This window comes from Amblyomma americanum, chromosome 10 (genome assembly GCF_052857255.1).
Source record: "Amblyomma americanum isolate KBUSLIRL-KWMA chromosome 10, ASM5285725v1, whole genome shotgun sequence".
NCBI lineage: Eukaryota > Metazoa > Arthropoda > Arachnida > Ixodida > Ixodidae > Amblyomma > Amblyomma americanum.
In genome coordinates this window covers 7,508,219-7,531,080 of record NC_135506.1, presented here as the reverse complement: position 1 = coordinate 7,531,080, position 22,862 = coordinate 7,508,219, and the positions used below count along the sequence as shown (strand labels likewise).

Genomic DNA, 22,862 nt, shown 5'->3' with positions numbered 1-22,862 from the left:
TGGAGCTTTCTATTCTGAACGGCAAAATAATTTTAACTTTTCGAGGCTTTATCATAAGGTTATTTTTAATTTTGATATTTATGTTTATTCTGTCTCGTATTTATCAGCTAAATATGCATCATTGGATGAAGGGTGTTTCTCAAGGCACGGATAGCACGCAGAAAGATCACAGAGCGAGGACTGTCGGATCTACAGCCGGAAGTTTTATTTTGCCTACGTCTATGCGGACACCCAGACTGGTGAAATATCAGCAGGGTGCGCTGTTGGGCGTGTTGATGCATATCGGTGCCAACGAAATTGGAGACCATTTCAGATGACCAGATGAGTTACATAACTATAGATGGAAAAATCTTAGCACTAGCTACAGGGGACGAGCGACTTTCCCAGGAGCTTGTCTTTGTAACTGGTCTTTTTTCTCCCTGTCTCTGTTGCTCGAAGATTTTCCTTAGCATACACTGAACTCGCCCAGCAATATAAATATATGCTTTACTGTGGTGAAAATCACATCACACTATGAGCCTGACTGCGCCCATTGCAGGGCAAATGCCTCTCCCATGTCTCTTGAATCAACCCGGTCCTTTGCCAGTTGCGGCCACCATACTTTCGCTCAGCTATAAATAGAATACGTGCCATCGCTCCTTTCCGACTTCGGAGAAATGATCGAGTAAGCGATGTTGTGCCCTACTATGTGGCTTATTTTTTGTTTTCATGTTGCTGTCGCTGTAAAGACAAACCTGTCTTCCTTGAGCGCTATCCCTTTGTGAATGGATCCTATGTAGACCTTTCCACTTAACTTCTTCTGCGAACGGGCACGAAGGATTAACGCCGTACAGTACGAAACAAAAGCGAAGCATTCCATGAAAAGCATTTCAGTGTATGGGTCACTTTCATACTTACCGAGGTTTTTTCCTTAACCGCGCCATGAAGCAATGTTTAGAAGCGATGTTCAAGCGAGGTCTGTGCACACCTGGTCCAATCCAGTACAGTCAGGTTCTAGTCTAGGCCTCCTATTGCATAGTCATACAGTGATTTCACAGAACTTAATATAGTCTCCAACACCGTACGCAATGACTGCGGTCATTATAAACATTGACGATTTTTTTTTTGTACAAGTAGTTTTATTGGCTCACAGCCGCTCCTTTTTTATTAGGAGACTGCAAGCGGCGCAAGACGTGGTAAGTCCAGTAGTCCATACACAGTCCAAAGATAGGCGAGATTTTCTTTTTCGCGAGACGCACTCATGGTCATAAATAATGGGCGTGAGTATATAGGGATGCCGCGATGAGTTGAGTCGCCACCGGAGGTTGAGCTGGAGGCCGATTCCGCTAGACCCGGTTCGCCCGGTGGGCCTTGTAGAAGCCGTAGCCGAAGAGTGCGGCCGCGCCGATGCCAATGCCCAGCAGCACCATGAAGAAGGCAAGCCCGCCTGCTTTGGCTGAAAGTAGCCATGATGAGAGAGGAAGGTCAGCTCACAGCCGCCATTGTCATTGTCATCGTGATGGCCATCAGCACGAGCAGAAAACGATGTCTACTAATAGACCAAAGCTGTGGATCGCCAGCTCATTTCTGATGTGCCTGCTGCGAAGTTTTAGTTTATAATCGAACGTATCATTCATGTCTTTTCAGAGATAGATTAACAAACGGACAGGCTAATGTATGTATGTATGTATGTATGTATGTATGTATGTATGTATGTATGTATGTATGTATGTATGTATGTATGTATGTATGTATGTATGTATGTATGTATGTATGTATGTATGTATGTATGTATGTATGTATGTATGTATGTATGTATGTATGTATGTATATATATATATATATATATATATATATATATATATATATATATATATATATATATATATATATATATAATTGCGAAAACCTGACGTACTTGACTGCTTAAAATAATATAGAGCGAAGTATACGCTTCGTTTACAGAAACATTTTTATTTTAAGTAAAAATAAAAATGTTTTCAGCGGTGTAGAATTTAGGAAAAGAAGCAAGGCAAGTCACTCAGCCGATTTCCTCTGATTCTGAGTAAAAAGGCATATGTAGAAAAAAATAAAAAGCCTGAAAGGCGACAATTCAGGAGCGAGGTCACTGTACACGATTTACATGGCCTTCTGGGAAACACTAGAAGAAAGGCTGCTAATGAATGTACAGGACACGCCAAAAGTTGCCAGGTCACAGGGCCTGTGTTTGTGCCGTGTAGTCAGGCGTTGACAACACTCGTGAACCTCAAAATCTCTTTAAAAGCCAGAAGCATCATCCTGACATCAGAGAACCTTGTGGCCTCATGCGCATCTTAAATGCCGGAATATGATTAAAGAAGAAAGGCGGACTATCTGGTGCATTTGATTCACTGGCTGAAACATGGTAACTATAGCTTTATGTTGGATGTTATTTTTTGTTATTGCATTAGCACTTGTATAATGTTGTAATCCTTTGTAAATTTCTGTGCGCAGTACGGGTGACAGGGCCCTCGTCAGGCAGAGAGCATTTACCTTTTGCTCTGTCATCCTACACCATCTGTGTCTGAAAGAATGTTACAAATAAATAAAATAAAAAAACACAAGGGACAACGAAAAGATACCGACGGGACACATGGTAGGCATCAACTCAATTCAGCCAGTGAAGTACCGGAATATATGCTCAAAAGCATAATTCTGTGGCCTGGAAACTTTTCACGCTCCCTGTACATGCAAGTAATGAGTTTCCCTCCAATGGCGTTCGGGGAGGTGAGGAGAAATTTTAGTATCAGTGTCATAGTATCAGTCACTTACCCATAACCTCCCTACAATACTAAACAAATATAGACACACAGTGGGCTTGAACAAAAAACAATTACATTCCTGTTTTGTGCAGTTGTGATCCATTAATCTTTGTTTGTTGTTTCCGCGTATGCGCTTTTCAGTTGTTTTATTTTGGTTTCAGTTCATTACTGGTAGCGTTATGTGATTGACATCATTATTACCTGTCACAGTAACTGTTTTATTATTTCCCTATTACTGTCTACCTATGTACTATTCATCTATTATGTTTCTATTCTTTACGCTGCTGCCTTGTAATGGTCTCTTGGGCCTCGTCAAGCTTTTGTGTAGCTTTTAGCCCAAGAGACCATCCAGTTGTCTTCTTCTGGAAATAAAGATGTACTGTACTGTAAATTCTGTATTATGAAATCAGTTGATTACCACATCGTCAATAGCGGTTATTCTGAGAGATTTGACACGCAACCTCTAGCGGTTACTTTGCCTTTGAACTGCTTATCGGGTTTCAACTTACCGTTGCTGTGAAGTGCAGCACTTTGCTCGACAGATGGGGCTTGGACCATGTCGGCTGCAATGAAGAGCGAAATACATTAGTGCTCCGCCCAAACATATCGTACGAAACCTCGACGTTCCACGTAATAGTGTGCACGGTTGCTACAAACAGGTTTTTACTACTATGAAGACCTCCTTTTTTTGCATTTTAGATTTGTATGCTAGTGCTTTTTAATTTGCCAACAGAAGTGAGATAGCAACCTCTGTGAGGCTAGTGGTTACCAGCTTTACTGCTGCTGGTCTTAGCGTTTCTTTTCTGTTTCAGGCATGAAAACTGGTAAATAAATTGAACTGAAAGCAGTATAAATGACTGCAAACCACTAAAGCATGTCTCGTTATTGTTTTCTGTTGTTAATTCTTGCTGGTCCCGTTAACACAGCCCTACATACAGCGAATATCTCAAGCATTATATTACTTTTAGTTTTCTTCTAGGTTATTCGCGACCAAAAAGACAACCTCATGAGTCTAATCGGAAACTACTGGCAGTCCACAGAGGGAGTTATCCGTTGTCCTGTCATCAAATTTTAGCGAATATACGACTAAGGCAACGGTGAAAAATTTTGCCGCATACGAAATCGACAGGGGTTGAAAGAATGGGTGAAAATTCTCACGCACCCCCGTGAAGGTTTTTCATATTATCAGTGTTAAAAAAAGAAGCGAAAAATTTCCTGCATGTATATTGTGCTTTTGAGCTCGTGAATTGTGAAAAGTGTCGAGCCTGAGGCTTGTTTATGATTCGCTGTCACCCTCCACACACCAAACAATCCCGACTGCCAAGAAGGCGAAAGCTAACGCGGGTATGGCGAACGCTGTAGCGTAGTCTCACTCTTCAGTGGCTGAGGCGCTGGCTTCAGGCTAGGGTGATAAGGCTGAGTCTGTAGCTAAGCTGTATAGGCCTATGACCGGTGTGACGAGGTTAAGACGATGGCTAAACGGCGGAGGTTAGCCTAATGTACCAAAAATAAGGCAAAGACAATATGCGATAGATGATAAAGTTAAGGTGGCATGCTATGGTCCTGACTAGCTGCGCAAGCCGATATTATTTACATAGAGATGTTTTGGTTTATGGGGTTTAACGCCCCATAGCGACTCAGGCTATGAGGGACGCCGTGGTGAAGGGCTCCGGAAATTTCGACCACCTGGGGTTGCTTAACGTGCACTGACATCGCACACTACACGGGCCTCTAGATTTTCGCCTCCATCGAAATTCGATTGCCACTGCCGGGATCGAACCCGCGGCTTTCAGGCCAGGAGTCGAACGCCATAACCGCTCACCCACCGCGGCGGCGCTATATACATAAAGAGTTGCGATTCTCAACGTGAGTGATGAGCGGAAAACAACAGCAGACACGGTAGCGTGTTGTTTTGTGTTGTTTCTATCGCACCACTGACGCTGAGAGCATGCAGTTATTCTCCCAGCAGTACAGTACTGTAAAGAGCTGCTTGTGGCTTTGCCACCACGCTTCGAGAACTAGAAGAATGAATACTTACGGTTGCCCGTGTAGGTGTACGTCGAGCAGATGGGTGACATGGTGGTCTTGATGGGGCCGTCGCTACGCGCATACAGGGTGCAGTCGCCGTAGCCGAGTTTCCGCGTGCCGGGTGGCGAGCAGAAGTCGAAGTTCTTGCACTCGAACGTGGCCTCCCAACACTGGCGCGCGCACTCCTCAACCGACACCAGGTTGATGACGGTGAACGCTTGGCGGTCGAAGATTCGCTGGCTCTTCGTCTTGCTGAAGTCGTACAGGTACTTCTCTGCGTAGCGGTTGGGAAAGTGCAGAGCGCACGGTGGGATTATTATACCTTGCCGCAGCTAATGCATTCATACTTTGGCTGGATTCATCCCTTTCATCATCGTCATCATAAATTATTATTCCCTCTAAAGCCCGAAGGGCATTACTTAAAGAGAATATGAAACACAAGAGCTGGGCATAATGTTTAAAATTTTTTAAATAATAATAATAATTGGTTTTTTGGGAAAGGAAATGCCGCAGTATCTGTCTCATATATCGTTGGACACCTGAACCGCGCCGTAAGGGAAGAGATAAGGGAAGGAACGAAAGAAGAAAGGAAGGAAGAGGTGCTGCAGTGGAGGGCTCCGGAATAATTTAGACCACCTGAGGATCTTTAACGTGCATTGACATCGCACAGCACACGGGCGCCTTAGCGTTTTTCCTCGATAAAAACGCAGTCGCCCCGGTCGGGTTCGAACCCGGGAACTCCGGATCAGTAGTCGAGCACCCTAATCACTGAGCCACCGCGGCGGATTTTGGGGAAATGGCGCAGTATCTGTCTCATATATCGTTGGACACTTGAACCGCGCCGTAAGGAAAGAGATAAAAGAGGGAATGAAAGAAGAAAGGAAGGAAGAGGTGCTGCAGTGGAGGGCTCCGGAATAATTTAGACCACCTGAGGATCTTTAACGTGCATTGACATCGCACAGCACACGGGCGCCTTAGCGTTTTTCCTCGATAAAAACGCAGTCGCCCCGGTCGGGTTCGAACCCGGGAACTCCGGATCAGTAGTCGAGCGCCCTAACCACTGAGCCACCGCGGCGGATTTTGGGGAAATGGCGCTGTATCTGTCTCATATATCGTTGGACACTTGAACCGCGCCGTAAGGGAAGGGATAAAGGAGGGAGTGGAAGAGAGGAAGAAAGAGATGTGGTAATGGAGGGCTCTAGAATAATTTCGACCACCTGGGGATCTTTAACGTGCATTGACATCGCACAGCACACGGGCGCCTTAGCGTTTTTCCTCGATAAAAACGCAGTCGCCCCGGTCGGGTTCGAACCCGGGAACTCCGGATCAGTAGTCGAGCGCCCTAACCACTGAGCCACCGCGCCGGATTTTGGGGAAATGGCGCTGTAACTGTCTCATATATCGTTGGACACTTGAACCGCGCCGTAAGGGAAGGGATAAAGGAGGGAGTGGAAGAGAGGAAGAAAGAGATGTGGTAATGGAGGGCTCTAGAATAATTTCGACCACCTGGGGATCTTTAACGTGCACTGACATTGCACAGCACACGGGCGCCTTAGCGTTTTTCCTCGATAAAAACGCAGTCGCCTCGGTCGTGTTCGAGCCCGGGAACTCCGGATCAGTAGTCGAGCACCCTAACCACTGAGCCACCGCGGCAGATTTTGGGGAAATGGCGCAGTATCTGTCTCATATATCGTTGGACACTTGAACCGCGCCGTAAGGGAAGAGATAAAAGAGGGAATGAAAGAAGAAAGGAAGGAAGAGGTGCTGCAGTGGAGGGCTCCGGATTTAATTTCGACCACCTGGGGATCTTTAACGTGCACTGACATCGCACAGCACACGGGCGCCTTAGCGTTTTTCCTCCATAAAAACGCAGCCGCCGCGGTCGGGTTCGAACCCGGGAACTCCGGATCAGTAGTCGAGCGCCCTAACCACTGAGCCACCGCGGTGGGTCCCACATAAACATTGCCCAAAGTGGTTTTTAGCGTGGAAGTATAGCAAATGATGCCACAAAAAAAGACAACTTAAATATTTAAGAATGCTCATGGCCGCAGACAGTGCAGAGGTGACAGCAAGACGAACAAATCGCTAAGTTGGCAATTAAAAACGCTTTAAAAGACCATTGGTCATTGAGCGAAAATTTTCAGCATTAGCGACTACAACTTCCGCCCCATTTCTACTATGATGTTATACGTTACGTTCCCCTGTGTAACCGGCAGTTAACTCACTGGAGTAGTGGAAGCACTTCTCTGCGTTCTTGGCGTCCAGCTTGGCGGGGTCCCCGTACTCGCGCAGGTGCGTGTCGTGCAGCCGGCACACGGTGGCCGGGTCGCGGGTCAGGCTGCAGTAGTCGAACGACTTGCAGTCGAAGTCCTTCTCGCCGAGGCACAGCCGCGCGCAGTCCTCCTTGTCCGGCACGGCGGCGAACTTCTTGGCCGTCATGGCCAGGGACATGCCTTCCAACTCGTTGAAGCTGACCGTGAACGTCTCTGCGACCAAGGAGGGACGAGGGTGGTCATGTGCATGCCTTAGAGAGAGTTTATAAGCTGTGCTTGCACACCCTTGCGATCGATAAGAGACGAAGTAGTGGCGAGTATTAACTATATGCCTTCGACCAAGTTGTGCACGCCTCTACTACAGTGAAGGGAGAGATATTGGCAAGTACCAGGCAACATGCCTTGGAAAAGCTAGGAGCTATCCGTCTAAGCCTCTACGATGTAGAAGTGGAAGAAGTACTAGAAAGCACGGGAACATGCCTTCTACCAGGTTGAATTTACTCTTGTACGCCTCTGGGATGTAAAATGTTCATTTATTGAAGGAGAGGGAGGAGCAAAAAACTGTATTCAGGGTCAGGACTAAGGCCGAGCGAAAAATACTACAACAGGTTCTTCGCAAAGTTCAAACTCTCCTCACACTAGTAATGCTCTGGAACTTCTGATGGCATAACAAAGCTCACTGTCCGAGCTGTCCGGAGACGAGGGAAGACACAGAACACATTCTGTACTCACGTAACACTGCCATTACCGCTCCTTATTTCCCTTACCCTGCCCCTCCTTTCTAGAGTGCTTGGCTCCACTCGGACTCGGCAGATGATCTGCGGGCCCTGGCGGAGCAAGCGCTTTGTTTTCATGCATTGGTTAGCATCAGCGACATGCCTCTGAATAGCTAGAAGCTGTTATCGTACATCCATGCGGTAGAGAAGAGACAAGTACTGGCAAGTGCCAGGTACGCGCCTTCGAACAGCTTGAAACTATTTGTGCGCATCCTTGTGACAGAAAACGCACAAGCAGCAGCAACCACCAGGTGAATGCGGCAAGCATTCAACCAGGTATGCGACAAGTACGTAGTTGCTGCAGGTATTTATGCAGATGAGAAGCAGGCATTTTCCTGCCAGTATTCGCAAAGTACAGTACAGTACAGTGCAGTACAGTATAGTACAGCTTTTGTACTGTACGACAAAAGCTGAAATAATTCATTCATTCATTCATTCATTCATTCATTCATTCATTCATTCATTCATTCATTCATTCATTCATTCATTCATTCATTCATCTCATATATGCCTAACGTGCAACATGTAGGATGCCGAATTTTTGTGCAGTAGCTCTTAAAGATTATTATGAAAAAGCTTGCGCCCACTAGCGTAGGTTTAAGAGGCTTCAAACTTTTCCTCTGCAAGGTTAGGTCCTTCACTCTACTTTGGACGCCATTTTTCAGATTCAAGCAGATCTACTACAAAGTGGTCATTAAACAAAAACATAATTTTTGCGCAAACTGTCATCGCGCGTGATGTGAAATGTGATTTTAATGTCGATATCAAATGTTCCAAGCTTTACCACACCTAACGAGCGCATTTGTCTAGTATCCTACATTGTTGGACGGCCTTGAAAGTTGGCGTTGAGAAATATATTTCCACTAATAAATAGATCATTCTTAGTTTTGAAGTGACGTGAAGATATTGTATAAAAATATTTCAACATTTTTCGATTTCTTTAAGTTTCGGCATATAACGTGAAGCTGCATTTACACTCTAAACACGAATAAGTCTATATTGGAGTAAAGGGGGAGTAAGTTGTCCTCTAGCCCATTGCCTTTCATAAAATGGGACTGCGCTAGAGGGCAGCTCACTCTTTTTTTTACTCCTCTCTCTGTATAGAGTGTACAAGAAGGAATCGACGGGGGAGAGTGCTGCTCTCACTGCGGGGTGAACAGCCAAGGATTTGTCTTCCTAAGACGACGCGTGCACGGGAAATGAGGATGCCACAGAGGGCGCCCTTCCCCTCGCCTGCACCACTCACTGGAGAAGACGGAGCACATGGTCTGCTTCTCGACGGCGTCGCTGGGCGGAGTCCTGTCGAAGCTGAGGACGCACTCGTTGCTCGTAAGGCAGGAGGAGAAGGCGAGACAGTCGTCCCGGTCCCGGCAGATGTCGGAGCAGTCCTCCAGGGGGAAGGTGCCCACGTGCAGCGAAGAAGGCGCCGCGGCCTTCAGGTGCACGCCGAACTGGCTGGTGGTGAAGCCGCGCAACTCTGAACCGACTGCGAGTGAGATGACGATCGCCTCAGATCACCCCGAGCAAAGGTGTATATGAATGTAAGCATCAACAATTTCAACTGTACCAGATACAGGGAGGTCTCCTACAGTTTATGGGGCAGTCGTCATTGTTGTTGTGGTGCCTGTACGAGTAGTAGTAGTAATTGTATAGCAGTAGTAGCAGTGGTGGTAGTAGTAGTTGCATAGTTGCTGTGGCAGTAGCCGTAGTTGGAGTAGTAGCAGTAGTAGTGCAGTTAGTGCAGTCACTTTTCGATAATTACAACTCGAACGACTCCGAAAATTTGTTCTAATCATGCCGAATTCAAGGTAAGGTGATTGTTTTATTATGCTTCACGTTTACAGGACCGAACCTGTTCAAAAGATCCGAAAGATCGAGTTAAGCGAGTCTGAATCAACCAGAGTCTCCAGTAGTTTCACTAGAGGCCAGTACAGCTGCTACTGTTGCTAGCGGTAGCAGTAGTAACAGCTGCAGCAGTAGTGGAAGAAGTAACAAGCAGGTCGTCATAAGTAGGTCAATGGCGTCACTATTTCGAGAATCACGTGGTCATCTCTTGGCCAGTGAGCATCGAGCCTCATATACGCTACAAATGTGTGGTATGATTGCTCTAGGGGATCCACCGTTCATGGCTGTGTGACCCATTTGGGAGATGGCGTGAGCTTCCTTGAGGTTTCGATGAGGAGGGGGAGTGACGTAGCCGTCGCTGTTGCTTTTTCCCCTTGGGGAAGACCGAAGAATTTAGAAACTAACCCCCCCCCCTTTTTTTTTGGGGGGGGGGATACATTATCCTGTTGCTGCCACAGGAGCAGTGTTGCCATTCCACAAAACCACGGCGTCGGCTTGCGAGAGCCGAGGAGAGCCGAGGCAAAAGCACCCTGCGGTCGCAGCTTCGCCTCATTAGTTCGTATGATCGGCCGTAGAATTTAGCTTTTTAGCGCAGTGCCGATTATCTCGATTAATGACTCTACTAAACTTGAAACAACGCGTAAACATCCCCGTGACTTGTTCCTACCTTTTATAGAGGCAGTCATAATTTACACATTCTGTACCTTTGTGCTGCCACGCCTCGTGCAGCATCGAACCAAAGCTGTAAATGTAGCAGTGGCTTGCTACCAAAGCATTTAAGAGTCAACCCTTATCCTGAAATTTCGCTGAACTCTAGAGGCTTTCGCCCTGCTCTAATTCATCAGTGCGTCTGTATACTCATCGCTGGAAACCACATCTTAGACGCCACAAAGCAGCACTTTAAAGCAGTGTTTGTTTTTTGCTAATCGTGCGACAGCGCATGCGCTTATTATGAAAAAATGTTCGTGAAAGGGTGCTGTTTAGTATTTCATGCGCTGACAGCAGCCACGAAGCATACTTACTCCTCTTGTGCCTGTCGCGCATCTCTGGGTCGCTGGAGCCGAATGTTTGCGGAAGCGAGGCGATGGAATCGTCTGTCGTCTCGGCGATCAAAGTAAGAGTCTGCAAATGAATGCATTCCGTTCGATACAAGCGTTACGAAACAGAACAAGTATGCTATGCTGGTCAAGAAATATCCGTAAAGTAAAAAAATGAACTATGGAGATGTTTAAGTAATCTTAACAGCGGAATTCGATAGCGTTATACTTCACAATTGTCGCAGCTAATCACTATTCATATACTATATGTATCAACTATCGATTTCAATCAAGCTTTGAATTTGCCTCCTGGGTAGCAGCTTATGAATGGTTCCTTCGGAGTCATGTGGCCTTGTGACGTCATCTCTCTCTCGAGAGACCAATCAGCAAATTTCGCGACACCAGACGGCCCCGGCTTGCTCCTGGCGTAAACTCCATATCCAGGTTGCTATCTAGAAACTAGGTTGCGCACAACCCTGTGGGCAGGTTGTGATGACGTCACAAGGTTACGTGATCTTTCTCGACCAATCTTTCATTAAATTGCAACCTGCCGTGGTGGGAAGGTTGCTCACAAACTGGTGGCCGGGTTTCTACTTGCCACGGTGGGCACGTTATGGTGACTTCACAAGGTCACGTGACCTCTCTCGACAAATGATCGAATTTTGTGACATCGAACGGTGGATTTTGCTGCTGACGTGAAGTATAATGCTATCGCATTATGTCATAAGAGCTAAGTGGAGTGAAGATAGTTAGTGGGAACTCTTTGTCGGTGAGATCACGCTAAAATGAACCACTGAAACAGCGAATTAGGCTGTTCGTAGCTATTTAAGGGTGATTTCTACTGGCTAAAAGGTTAACCGCAGAAATTATTTTTGAAAACTGATTTTTTTTGCATGATTTTTGAAGATACTACTAACGTTGTTCAATATAACAAGCGCGCTCTCATTGGGCTTCTTAGTGTCGCATTTGTTCTGGAGCAAATAAACGTCTGTTGCAGAAAAATGCTGATAACCAAAATAACCAGCGAGCACTTATTAACTGCGTACTATTGCAGATTACTGTTTTTCAGACATACCTTCCCGCAATAAGAGGGAAATAAATCAGAGCTTAAAGGAATGGATCAAATCAAAATTAAGAAAAGCAATCACTACTAACGCAAGAAAATGTAAGCATAATTTTTCTTTCGTTCGAATAGCCAGCTATTCCCTAAAGTAACGATTTTCGAAAGGCGTGATGATTGAGACTTGTCCACGCTAAACGTCGTAAACTAAATAGGATGTTCGCTTATTCAGGGTCCCCGGCATGCATTGCAAATGAGGAAAGCGTTACACAATCTTCACTTACCCCATAGCCGTAACGAGATTTGACGACGAGGAAGAACTGGCTTTCGCTCACTGAGGTCACGAGTTTATCGATGACATCGTCGGTTAGGGTAAGGTTCCGGGACAGACCATATTTGTTTTCTGCGTTCGCAAACAGAGTAAAAAGAAAGAGTTCGAAGGATTGATTTCCGGAAGCATACATCATGTGATTTCATTAACACAATAAAGGACACCCTTTCTTTTTTTTTCGGAAATGGTGCCAAAACGGTCATTTAGTACCCGTGCTGCCATCTGTCGGCAAGCCAAAAAAGTGCTCTGGACGAGTCCTACTCTCCTTAAACCGGGCACAAAAAGCAAGAAAATACACGACAAGCTGTATTCGTCAAGAAGAAAAAAATGTCAGTCTGCTAATGATGAGCCTGGCTCGCCCGAGCCCGCTAGGGAGTTAATAATAATCATTACCAGCCCCGGTTAAGCGCACTGCGGAATAAAGACCTTTCCAGCTGACTCCCAGCTATCCCTGTCTTTAGCAGGCAGTGGCCACGTTATCCCGGCAAACTTTTTAACGTCCTCCACCCACCTGACTCTGTGCTTACGCCTGCTACACTTGCCCTCTCTTGGAATCCACTCTCTTACGCTTAACTACCACTGCTTGTCTTCCCTTCGCATCGCACGCCCTGCTGATGTCCATTATCTGTTCTTGATTTCAGCTAGGGCGCCAGTAAATACGTTTGTTTCCTTACCTACTCTGCTTTCCTCCTTTCTCTTTAACTTACTTCTATTATTTTTCTTCCCATAGCTAATTTATTCGAAATCTTTTTTTGCTATCGTCCAAGTTTCTGCTCCATAAATGCGAGCACTGGCAGAATACATCTGGCTCCGGCTTTCTTTTCAGGGATTCTGGCAAGCTGATATTCAAGGCCTATGAGTACCTGCCCAATACACGTCACACCATTCTTATTCTCTCGGCTATATTCCTCCTATGGTCCGTGTCTGCGGCCACTACTTGCCCTAGCTGAATGCATTCTTTTATCACTACAAATATCTGGCTGCCCATCGTAAGCTGCTGGTTGCTCCACAGAATATCGAGAATCATTTTTACTTTTCTTCATATTAATTTTTTGTATCACCGTATTGCTTTCAGTGTATAGATCCTGAATCATGCGCTACAATGCCTCCCCTAACTTAACAGGGTGATACCCTCAGCCAATATAAGTTACTGCAATGTTCTCCACTGACTCTCATCCTCGGCTGATCCCAATCCAAACCTTAGAAAATCTTATGTACAAAGCGGTAAAAAGTATTGGTGAGATTGTGCCTCCCTGTCTGGCACCCTGGCTGGTGTAATCACCACGGAGGTCCATGGATCGCTTTGAAACATTATAGACATTTCGCAGTCCCGTTACACATTCCTCTTCTAAACATTGGTTACGCCGTGTTTGGATCACAGCTGATATTTCAACATAAATGTTTTTCGCTATCTATGAAGGTCGTATAAGGGGGCTGTTCATATTGTTCGTATTTTGTGAATTTCTCTGTAAAGCCTGACTAATGGTGTAGATGTGGTCTTATTGTCGAGTACCCTTCCGAAGACCTGCCTGTCTGTCACCTTAGTTGACTCAAGTCAGAGGCTGATCTCACTCTTCAAGTAGTTATCTGGGCAAATAGCGTGTGGCAGTTAGAAATGCTTGATTCAGTCAGTATGGATATTTGGTAACACGTGTACTTACTTGCGTAAACGCTGCAGTCGACAGACTGTTCGAGGTTGTGCTGGTCGTCTTCGCTGTACATTTTGGTCAGGTAGCAAGAGGCACCGCAGTAGGCTGCAGCACTGCGAAGCGAACGAAAGGCGACCGTAAGCTTTGTGCGGTCGCACATAGAGATGGTCGGCTCGTTTCCGATGTAACATTTGGGGAGGTTACGCAATATGTGTATACAATGTAGTCGTCGGTGATCATGACAGATAATGACTACGCATGACTAACTAATTAATAGCGCATTTGTGGATTATGTCACGTGACCAGACTTACCACGTGGTCGTGTGCAGTCATAGCCATGACTTAGCGAGAAGACTGAGCGACGCTCTCTAGGCGTCCGCTAATTTTTATTCTTATCCTTATTAAAAGAATGAAGCATGCAGAAGTACGGAAAGCAGGCGAGTTGTACGCGTGATCTAACTTTAATTTCAGTGCAAACTGAAAAAGGGCAGGACTAAAGAGGAAGACTCGCACAATACTAGCGCTGAAACTTGAAAATGAAATATGCGCCCCTTAAAAGGCAAAGATTAAAGCTGGCTATTGAAGCAGGGACAGGAAAGAGAGGAAAGTTATGCTTGATTTCTATAGTTTCAATTGTTGTAAAGCACTCGCAAGCTCTAGGGCAATAATTGTTTTGTGAAATTTGGATAAGAAATGGCGAATTTTTGAGCATCATGTGAGCTTAGGTTGGTTCAATTGGCGTAGCCAGGTTTTTTATTTAGCTGAACTTGTAAATGCATTTTTTTTTCAAGAAGTAATAGCGCTGAAAGACGCACTTACGGAAACGCCATGAAAGACAACGGACACGCTCGTTTTCTTTGTCGTTTTAGTCGTTTTCGTGACTTCTTCTTCTTCTTCAAAAAAAATGATTTAATATTATTTATTTTTTGCGGCCGTGGTGTTTATAGCTTTTCCAATCGTCTGAATTGTTGTTTGACCAAAAATAAATTCAATTAACCGCCAGAATCAGTCAGTATTGGGTGAGGTAAATCTTGAAAATTTTAAAATCTTATTGCTTAAAGAATAACACGAAAACACTGTCAGAAAATGCGGCCCCCCCTGCACAATCGACTTTTCGGCAATATACTAGTTGGATTACCTATAACGGTGTATTCGAACGACTTAATATCATTCGCCCAGGCACAGTCGTCGGGCTTATTTCAATGGAGCGCTAACGGCATGAGGCGATAGTTCCTTTATACCGGTTTCAAAAATAAATACTTACGTGCAGTCCTTAGGACCACTGAGGGAGCATAGCTTCAGACAATCTTGGAGCGGGATCACGGCTTCCTTGTAGTCAAAACTCTTGATACCAAAGTTTTCTTTTTTATCGTAGTCACCTGCGCACGCAGAAAATTATCGGATTGCACGTAGGTCTGCTCAAGAGCGGAAAGGCGAAAACCTATCCCTATCCTCCCTTTCTCCCGCCACTTTTAATTTTAAAATTATTTTCTCTTTTTTGTTTTTTATTCTTATTGTTATTTTATTTTTAATTTTAATTTTTAGTTTTATCATTTTTATTTTTGTCTTCTGTTTTTATTTATCTTAGTTTATTTTTCCTATTTGTATTTTTTCCCTTTTATTTTTGCGCGTTCGTGTTTTGTTTTAAACTTTTTGCTTTTCCACCGCTATCATCATCGCTATCGTCATCATCGCTATACCAACTATCACTATCGCTGTCATGATCATTGTAATCACTATCTATCTCTACCACTATCACTATCGGAAGCTATCATTACATATATATGTTTCTTTTCAGCTGTCGCTTAATCAACTTTTACATTTTATTTTTAATTACCATACAACTTATTGACAGTTCGTGCAGACAACTTCCGTCCCCAACTTCCGTCCACAAACTTCTGTCTACAACTTCAGTCCACACCACTTGTGAGCCAAGAAAGGCTTACGCCTTAAAATACCGAACCGCTGCCGCTCATACAAGGAATCAACGTAGATTACGAAGAAGGACTGAGTGCTTGTTCCGGACAGCCCGTAATCTACTGCTCACTACTAAAAATTTCGTAAATAGAATAGTAATGTATTGGCTTCATTTCAGCATGGTGCCTACATGTCTGTGGCGTGGGGCAAAGCAGGCGGGGAAAGCAGGCTTGCTGGCGAAGCCTTGACGCCAGTTGACCCAGTGTATTTATTAGTAACCGAAAATTAGAGTAGATGCAGTTAACGCAGTAATTGCTCATTATCATCCAAATGAGCCCAACGATACTGGCACGGCAGAAAACTGCGCATCTCTGTCAGAATCTTAGCAGCCAAATAAGCATTCGTCGTGGCCCGGGGCTCAAACCAAGGACCACTGGCTTTCTGCTGCAGACGCTCTGCCAATTATGCTGAGTAGAACTCATTTCGAGCATGCTATTATATGCGTAAAAGAAATGTTTACAAATAAATCACGCATGACAGCAGTATACACAATACACAATACCACAATACACAAAACATCACAGAACAAGACAAAAACACACGCATTAACACACATACACTAAAAGGGAGGCAAGGCTTAGGAGGCGGTCAGAAGGAGATACCAGTCTAGTTCTGAATCGACTTTGTCATAGATATCTTCAAGGAAATTAATCATCTGGCAAAAGTGTGATTTAGATCAGACAACAGGCCCACAGTGACGGTCCATTATACGCCTATAAGATAGTAGGGCGAGGCTGAATTCATCAACAACGCATTAAACTATCACTTTTCCCGCTGACCAGTTCAACCTCACCGGGCCATCTGTTAGCCGTCCTGGTTAGCTGGCTTAGTACATCGACTTCCCCAGAAAGAGGGTGGTCTCAGGTGCGAGCCCTGGAGCAGGACATATTTTTCTTCGACTGCGAGGTTTCTGGAAAAACTCTGCAGCTTGCCTTTCCAGCCATATCACTGTACTCGGGAGGATGCTAATGAGTAATTACTCCTTTACCTTTAACCCCAGCTTAAACATCATGACATCGGGAACAGAACTCTAAAGTACACATAGAATAGCTAAGTGAAAAAATACAACGTTTCGCCATACACACGCTATAGGCGCAAATTTTAATGAACACGTAAATAACAACGAAATTCGTATAATCTTGACAATAACAACGGAACTGAGATTAATAAGCAAAAAATTTCCAACTTTCACATTGTCGAGCAATTATTCCAGACAGGAAACGCAACTTCAACCTTTTCTTAAAAACATTCAACAAAAAATCGTGCAATCTTGACCAATTTTTGGTAGATATGGCTATCGTTTACATAACGTGGAAGTTCGCTTCATTATACTTTGTGATACTTAATTTGCCTTAGATGGTGTAAAAAATATCTAAACAACACTTAAATCAGAATTTTTATGCTTGCAAAGGCAAGTACTACTAAATAAAATAAAGCCTTTATTTATTTTATGAAAAATGTGAATCGCCAATACGCAGTTACACTCATCATAAAAAATGGCGGGGTCATAAAAAAATCTTGAAAACCTTCTTTTCCCGCTAGGTGAGTGAGAAACCAGAAAGAGAACGAACGCTTCACTAGGAGAAGTTTGCATCACGATTTCAGTGTTGTCATTGGACCGTAGTATTTCGATAACTAAGCAGGGGTATTTCGATACTTACTTGTTATGAGTGGACGCTCAAGGATTAATGCCGTCGCGAAGACTGCGTTACTTGTGAAGTCCACCTGAAATGCGTATAGCAGGCTGCGGTCAGCATTAAGCAGCAATGTATCATATCATACGGGTTCTTGTCTGTTATGCTTTCACCTCGACATGAACAATTTAAATTGTTTGGTTATGTGCATAAATAAGAGAGAGGGATGGATGCAGAAGGGGAGAAAGTGAACTATTACAATTCTTGACGAAGCGTAAAATAAATCTGGTGCCTAAATATTCCCCAGCTGGCAAGAGGTGACCCAAACCGGCCGGGTTGGGAGGATGGGTAGGTATAACGGGGTTGCGGAATGGCTATGGTTCCCTCACCACTTCCATGACCGCGTTCTTAGCCGCATCCACATCAATACACTCATTAGCTTTGTCCGTTCCTTCCTGTGCTGTTTCTGCCTCTTCCATGCTTCTCCCTGCATTCGCCTTTTCTCCAGTCTCATTCTAATTCCGCCCTGCCCCATTCCTATATTGGTAAGTCGCCAAAGAGAGAGTTAAGACTAACTGAAGTTGGCCTATATTGCCAGATCCCTGCCTTCGAATGACAAAGACGCTGCTCTCACGGGAAACGGAGCTAGAAAAAGCCAAAAGATGAAACACAGGTGTCGCCATCACCGGTCGATTGCGTAACTTAACTGCAATGTGGGACGCGGATCGCAGAGGCTAGGCTACACCATCATTCAAATCAAAACAGAGATCACGGAGGTGGTTTAGGTGTAGACGTCACAAGCTTTAATAGAGCGGCGAGTAAATTCCTAACTTAAGCGTAATAATTTGAGCAATTAATGCGTTTTAGATTTCAGACAGAGCCTTCGCATACGAAGAAAGAGGAGTAGAATCGATGTATCCTCATAAATATATTGCCCGACGATTACGCTTCACGGCAATGCGATTTTTGAGCGCAGCTGCTGCGGTATTTGAATCGTGGGCGGCCGCATAAGAAGCAAGCAGTTCCGAACAGAGGTAGCTTTGCGTTTTGGCTACAGGGCAGCAAGCACAGCGATCGGCTGCCGCCGAGCCTCGCCATAAGTGCGGCCGTTGTCGAGACATAATAATGCCGCAAATGAAAGGAGAAGCTCCTGAAGCAGAGACTGCCTCTTTGACGAATGATCAGAAGGTCTGCGCCTTTGACGAAGGATAAGAAGGAAACCATGGCGACGCAATTCATCACCATCATCATCATCATCATCATCATCCTCAGCACTGATCTTGATTCAGGCATATATCACACTCCAGCTGACTCCCCACAGCTGACTAATTCCTATATTTGTTCAGTTATTGAAGTACCCTAAAGGCCCAGCAGGGCATTACATAGGGAGGGGAACATGAAAGCAAAACAGAGTAATAACTACCTACAGGATAAGAGATGGTGTTATCAGGATAAATCAGAGTAACAAATACCATGGCAAGCTAGAATAAAATTAAAGTGTATAGGCAGACAAACAAAATTCTAATTCAGTAACAGAACTGTGATAAAAATAAAGAAAAACTAAACAGTAGTGTGAGGAAAACAGTTTAGAAAACAAATGCACAGGTAGTGCATGGCAGCTTAAGGAAACAAACGCTAGACGCTGAAATTAAATCGGTCATGAATGCACAGAACGAAGAAAAGTAACACAACAACTAAATAACAAAAGGAAAAATGTTGCAGAATCACCGTATCAAGGACATACAGATGGCACCAAAAAAGCATGAAAAAATAAAATATATACAGTACATAACAAAACAGCACAATCAGATTACAAAGCTTCTCGACCAAAGCGTCTATACAATACGGTGTAGCGTATGGTAAAGCTCAAATATGGGAGGGGCGAGCACTTCAAGCTGCGGCTGTCAATGCGTCGTTAAGTGCTAAATAAGGAAGGCCAGTGAGTGGCATTCTTAGTTGTCGAGCAGGAAAGGATGAATGTACCACGCAGTGGTGATGCAGGGTGTACTTACCAGAACCCGCGGCACCCTGGGCGGAGTCAACTGGCCGACTTGATAGAGCTTTCGTAGAAATGCTTCTTTCACCGCACTAACAGCCTGTGCTGCTTGAAGCAAATCTTTACCGCCAACTGCGTAGAGAGAGTACAAGACGGAAGAGTTGAGGGGGTAGAGGCAACGAAATTTTCGCCGAGTATATTTGGTTTGGAATGATTTGTAAGACATTAGTAAGCATAAATCCATGAATCACCGCGAGAAATTCGCTTACGCTCAGTACACAACTTGCAATTAAATTTGTTCTTCCATGCAGTCTTGGCTTCGGTTTCAGGAGTTGGAAGGTGCTTGCGACGTCACATGCGGTTAACAGAACACGTGAGACATACTAAAAGTACAGTACAGTAGCTCTTTGTTGACTTGCTGCTATTCTGGCTTCTGGAGCAGTTTAGCGTAAGAGTTCGAACGAAATAAAATGGCAAAGCAGCGGTTGTATTGCAGTTTTTGCAAGCCTCACGAGGTATCATTTTCACTTATGATGTAGCAACCATCGTCTGGTAACTGAAACTGAAACAGCAAACCAGAGGAAAAAATCAGTTACAACTTTTTTACTGAGTGCTGAAGAATTACGCGCGGTGATCATGTTTACTAATATCATGCGCATCGTTTCAGAACAAATGCGCGGACCAAGAATTTCACTTCTCCACTCTTTTAAATACTGCTTTATCTCGGTCTATAATGTGGTGATGCAAAAGAAAGGCAAGTGTAAGGGCTATGCCAAAAAACAGGTTAGTCCTATACCTGAAATAGAGACCTTCAGAGCGACGTCTGACAGTGACAGCAATGCGTAGAAGATTAGCGCATGCGCAGCATGATTAGCACAGCGACTCTATTCACATTTCTACACAGAGCTCCTTATTCGTGACTTTTATCTGTTCTCCTACTTGTATTGCGGCGCTCATAGTATACGGTGCCTGGAAATGTAAGCGCTGGTGCAGGGAGGTCAAAGCCGATGCTTTGTATCATAAGGTCGCAGAACGCACAAGATTATGATCGCTGTACTGACGCTATAACCAGCAACTCGAACATACCCAAGACTTCTGGACAAAATCCTTTTTGAGCGGGAAATAGTTTATGAGTTATTTTATTTATGGTTTATGGTTTATGAGTTATTTCTCTTTATATATTGCAAGATTTCACTATAACTATCGACCGAATAGCTAACATCGTATAGATAGCGGAAAATTCCTGGAATACTCATTTTCTTGTCTATGTATTTGTTTTTTTTAATACCCACTCCCCTCTTTAATGCCTCTGGCCTTGAGGGTTCAATAAATAATAAATAAATAAAATAAAATAAATATCCACAGATCTCCCGTCGGCGGGCTTCCATTTTTTTTGCTATTAACGATTTTTGCTGTTGCCGAAAGCGTTCCCCATTGGTTTTCTGTGGCAGTCTCAACTGCTCGATGCGAGCAATGAAAACGTTGTAAAAGAATGATTTTTCTGCACATCGTAATAATAGAGCATTACCTTCAGTATTTGCATACCAGTATCTTACAGTTTTTCAATTTTCAAAATTTTTGTCCACGAATGCCCCGCCGCGGTGGCTCAGTGGTTAGGGCGCTCGACTACTGATCCGGAGTTCCCGGGCTCGAACCCGACCGCGGCGGCTGCGTTTTTATGGAGGAAAAACGCTAAGGCGCCCGTGTGCTGTGCGATGTCAGTGCACGTTAAAGATCCCCAGGTGGTCGAAATTATTCCGGAGCCCTCCACTACGGCACGTCTTCCTTTCTTCTTTCACTCCCTCTTTTATCCCTTCCCTTGCGGCGCGGTTCAGGTGTCCAACGATATGAGACAGATACTGCGCCATTTCCTTTCCCCCCAAAACCAATTATTATTATTATTATTATTATTATTATTATTATTATTATTATTATTATTATTATTATTATTATTATTATTATTATTATTATTATTGTCCACGAATGTTGGGCGCGGCTGTTTTCTCACCTGGGAAGCCAACCTGAAACCAGGTGAAGGACTGCTCGTTCTCGTCGTAGCAGGAGAGCACGCTCATCTCCTCGTTCATTCTTTCCATGACCGTCGTCAGGTCGTGAATGTTGAGCGTGATGTCGAAGTATGGCTTAAGGGGAGAGACACAGAGAGAGGGCTGATGCATTTACCGTCGCAACGAAGCCTCCTTTGGGATAACAGAAAGCAATATGTGGTTCGTAATTCCCGGCACTGTGAGAATAAAAAAACTAATGGACACAAAATTGTGGCGATCGCCTTCTCTAGAATACCGACTTCACATTGCGATTTCCAAAGAAGAGTGTCTTCAGTAAGAAGCAAACAAAAGGAAAGCAAACACACGAGGAGGAAAGTTCACACCTTCAAGCCATCCTTGTCTGCCGTAAATGTGCGGGCACTAATTTTTATCGGAATGTTCTTTCTCGTCAGGTCTTCGTCCCAGATCATATCATCCTGCAAACAGAGACGTGGGAGACAGCAGAGAGAAATAAACAGTCACTTTTGCACACCAAAGGGGGAAAAAATGCTTGGTGTACTGAAGCAATTGGAAAACGAAAGAATAACTCGCAGCGGCCAAGACACTGAATAACTATTACCAATATATAACTAAAGAGTCATGGCTTTCTTTTTGTGAGCTGGCAAACTTCCTGACTGGCGTAAATTTGCATTTCAAACGCTGCTACTGACTAGTTGTAGCGTTTGGTAAGAGACGCCATATGTTTAATCCGTGAAGCTTTTATGTTAGCGTAGTTACTGAGCATTAACAGTATCGTCAGGCGCCGTGTTAGGAACTTCTTCTGGATGTTGAAAATTTTTCAGTTGCCTTCCTTCAAAGGTGCGCTCTTTTTATAACCACCATCCATAGCACTCATCATTTCTAAAAAAAAAAATCGCTTCCATACAATTTCGTTCAAATGAGAGCTTCGTAACGAGAGGCTGTTTAAGATACATTATTTAGGATATACGTCATTAATTTGATCTAGCGAAGAAGATGAAAGTGAAGAGGAATAATAAAAAGAAGGCGATAAGGAGGTGTCGGCAGCGGCAAAATCCAGCCGTTCGGCTTCGCGGTCGACACTAGCATCGGCCTCTATATATCTGCAAAGGCGAATGAGGGAGGCATCAGGACCGACATACACATCGTTAATCTAATGCGAAAACCAGAAAATAGCCAGAACAGATACCAAGCTTGAGAAATAAATGTTATATCTCTCTCAGATCTCTTTGACAGGTTCTCGCTCAATTAACTGCGTCATGTAACGGCTTAACCTTTCAATATGTATTTTTCATTCATTTCAGGTTCTCTTATCTTTGTGAGAGATGGCTAAGCATTAAAAGCCGTAATGATGGGCTCATAGCTGCCTTTTTTCAAGGCGGTGCAACTGTTCAAAGCGTAACGCATAGCGAAAACTTCTTTAAAAAAAAGAAAGCCATAGCTTATGACGAA

The 22,862-nt window shown here is 44.2% G+C and overlaps 1 protein-coding gene across 1 annotated transcript in view; it reads right to left on the bottom strand.

Annotated features, from left to right (window-relative positions):
• Nucleotides 1–1,164: 1,164 nt before the first annotated feature.
• LOC144108837 (uncharacterized) overlaps nucleotides 1,165–22,862 on the bottom strand; it is a 52,598-nt gene continuing 30,900 nt past the window's right edge. Inside the window, exons 12-24 of the mRNA XM_077642027.1 lie at nucleotides 21,776–21,868; nucleotides 21,395–21,527; nucleotides 19,403–19,518; nucleotides 17,418–17,481; nucleotides 15,044–15,158; nucleotides 13,792–13,892; nucleotides 12,084–12,202; nucleotides 10,725–10,824; nucleotides 9,104–9,343; nucleotides 7,034–7,294; nucleotides 4,819–5,082; nucleotides 3,290–3,343; nucleotides 1,165–1,435 (exon numbers count right to left, since the gene is read on the bottom strand). Of these exons, the coding sequence (XP_077498153.1) occupies nucleotides 1,326–1,435; nucleotides 3,290–3,343; nucleotides 4,819–5,082; nucleotides 7,034–7,294; nucleotides 9,104–9,343; nucleotides 10,725–10,824; nucleotides 12,084–12,202; nucleotides 13,792–13,892; nucleotides 15,044–15,158; nucleotides 17,418–17,481; nucleotides 19,403–19,518; nucleotides 21,395–21,527; nucleotides 21,776–21,868 (1,770 nt within the window). The 3' untranslated portion in view covers nucleotides 1,165–1,325. The remainder of the gene's footprint in view (nucleotides 1,436–3,289; nucleotides 3,344–4,818; nucleotides 5,083–7,033; nucleotides 7,295–9,103; nucleotides 9,344–10,724; nucleotides 10,825–12,083; nucleotides 12,203–13,791; nucleotides 13,893–15,043; nucleotides 15,159–17,417; nucleotides 17,482–19,402; nucleotides 19,519–21,394; nucleotides 21,528–21,775; nucleotides 21,869–22,862) is intronic.